Consider the following 1,964-nt stretch of genomic DNA (forward strand, 5'->3'; position numbering starts at 1 on the left):
GAGAGAGAGAGAGAGAGAGAGAGAGAGAGAGAGAGAGAGAGAGAGAGAGAGAGAGAGAGAGAGAGGGAGAGAGAGAGAGAGGAGCTGCTGTCCGCGCGCCCAAACTCGCAACCTCTTCCTCTTCCACCATCTCACTCGTTTTTGGAAAGAGAAGGAACATGAGAACGAAGAAGAATAAAGACTACCGAGTTTTTTTTTTGTCATCCAACTGACCGAAGAACTTCACCTGTGTTCACAGAGACTGGAGCGTGTCCGGTCCCCCTGTAGGTTTGGACCTCTACTGTAACAATGGGAAGGAAAACGACATGGAAGTATTATTGTGGTGACGTTTTAGGAGGCGTTCTTCCTATTCTGAAAGGCCAGTGTCTTTGTTTATCAGCGGCGGTGTTTGTCTGTTTGTTCTTGTTGTTTTCTTCTGTCAGAGCAGAGGATGAGTGTCCGTTATCCTGTATCTGTGCCAGAGACTCCGGGACAGTGACCTGCCGTGACAACGAGGACACCGAGTTACCGGGAGACATACCGGCGTGGGCGACCACCTTAATACTCAGGGGGAACAACATCTCAACCTTACCGGGTGGAGCGTTCTCCTCGAATAACGGGACGAAACTCGAGCTAACGACCCTCTCACTGTCACATAATGGAATCATGGTGATCGAGGCTGATGCTTTCACAGGACTCCCACGGTTGCGTTTGCTGGATTTGAGCCACAATCGGTTGGTGTTCATCTCAGACCGGGCATTTCACAGTCTGCAGGAGCTCCGCTCTCTTTACCTGAATGACTCGCTCCTCGCACCGGCTGTGGCGCAGCTCTCCAATGCATTGGATGGAGATATTTTATGCAACCTCCACCGGCTGGAGCTATCTGGTAACCGGTTGAAAACCATACCCATTTCAAGGTTGGATGCATTCAACCTCCACACTTTAGTTTTAACCAATAACTCAATCGAGAACATTGGTAAAGAGAACATCTCCAGTTTGTACCGTCAAAAGCAAGCGCGCGTATATTTATCACTAAACCCGTTCAGGTGTAACTGTGAGCTGGAGTCGTTCTACTTCTGGTTAAAGAACTCTTCTCAGTGCGTGGACGCTGCGCGCCTCCTGTGCGCCGAGCCTGATGCCAAGAAGGGGATTCCACTGGAGCGGTTACGCGGTGAGGACGTGGATTGTCTCAATGAGAACTTAGAGGCGGTGTCCTACGTGTTCCTAGGGATAGTCCTGGCGCTGATCGACATAGTATTCCTCATGGTGCTCTATCTAAACCGGAGAGGAATCAAACGGTGGCTCAACAACATCCGCGATGCGTGCCGCGACCAGATGGAAGTGTATCATTACCGGTACGAGCAGGACTCCGATCCCCGGTTGGCTAGCGTCGCCGTTTAACGTTCAATGTTCACTCGTCAATCGATGCCATATATCCACCATTTTTTTTATATACAGAGTAAACTGTCTTTGAACGGATGAACTATTAGTATCAGTTTGTTATCAGCTGTAGTGGTTTATAATACTTGCCATATGACGTTGGAAAACAACAGACTTGGAAATTCAAGGAGGACAATAGGCCTACATTGAAGAGGTGGCAATACGAACCATATTGTACATCTACTTGAACGAACACATCTGTAAATATACCATTTACAACACAAAAGAGAACATGCTTATCTTCCACATGTGAACATGAGACTTTAAAAACATAAATGTACTGAGCCGCCTGCATATCTTAGTTGAAACATGCACTAACTTCACAACAGAATACATCGTTGGAGTTCCTTCTACAGATTATTCTGAACTACTTTATCAGTATGAAGATAATGAAAACTGACTGTATAATCTGGAATTACAGTAGAAAAGGTCTCTGTTATTAAAAAACCAACTGCATTTGCTAAAATATGAATAATAGTTGACGTGTGTTTTGCCTCTGTACTGTACAACCACCACACAGTTATGTCAAAGGAACAGTCTGTTTG

General features: G+C 46.2%; 1 protein-coding gene across 1 annotated transcript; it reads left to right on the forward strand.

Annotated features, from left to right (window-relative positions):
• The first annotated feature begins 281 nt into the window (after positions 1-281).
• On the forward strand, positions 282-1,757 carry LOC112077096 (trophoblast glycoprotein-like). The gene has a single exon (XM_024143690.2). The coding sequence runs from the start codon at positions 289-291 to the stop codon at positions 1,378-1,380; it is 1,092 nt and encodes a 363-aa protein (XP_023999458.1). The 5' UTR covers positions 282-288; the 3' UTR covers positions 1,381-1,757.
• The last annotated feature ends 207 nt before the right edge of the window (positions 1,758-1,964 follow it).

This window comes from Salvelinus sp. IW2-2015, unplaced genomic scaffold (genome assembly GCF_002910315.2).
Source record: "Salvelinus sp. IW2-2015 unplaced genomic scaffold, ASM291031v2 Un_scaffold4271, whole genome shotgun sequence".
Taxonomy (NCBI): Eukaryota; Metazoa; Chordata; class Actinopteri; order Salmoniformes; family Salmonidae; genus Salvelinus; species Salvelinus sp. IW2-2015.

Coding starts and splice junctions, on each gene's coding strand:
- LOC112077096 (XM_024143690.2), top strand. CDS start 289: ATGGGAAGGAAAACGACATGGAAGTATTATTGTGGTGACGTTTTAGGA.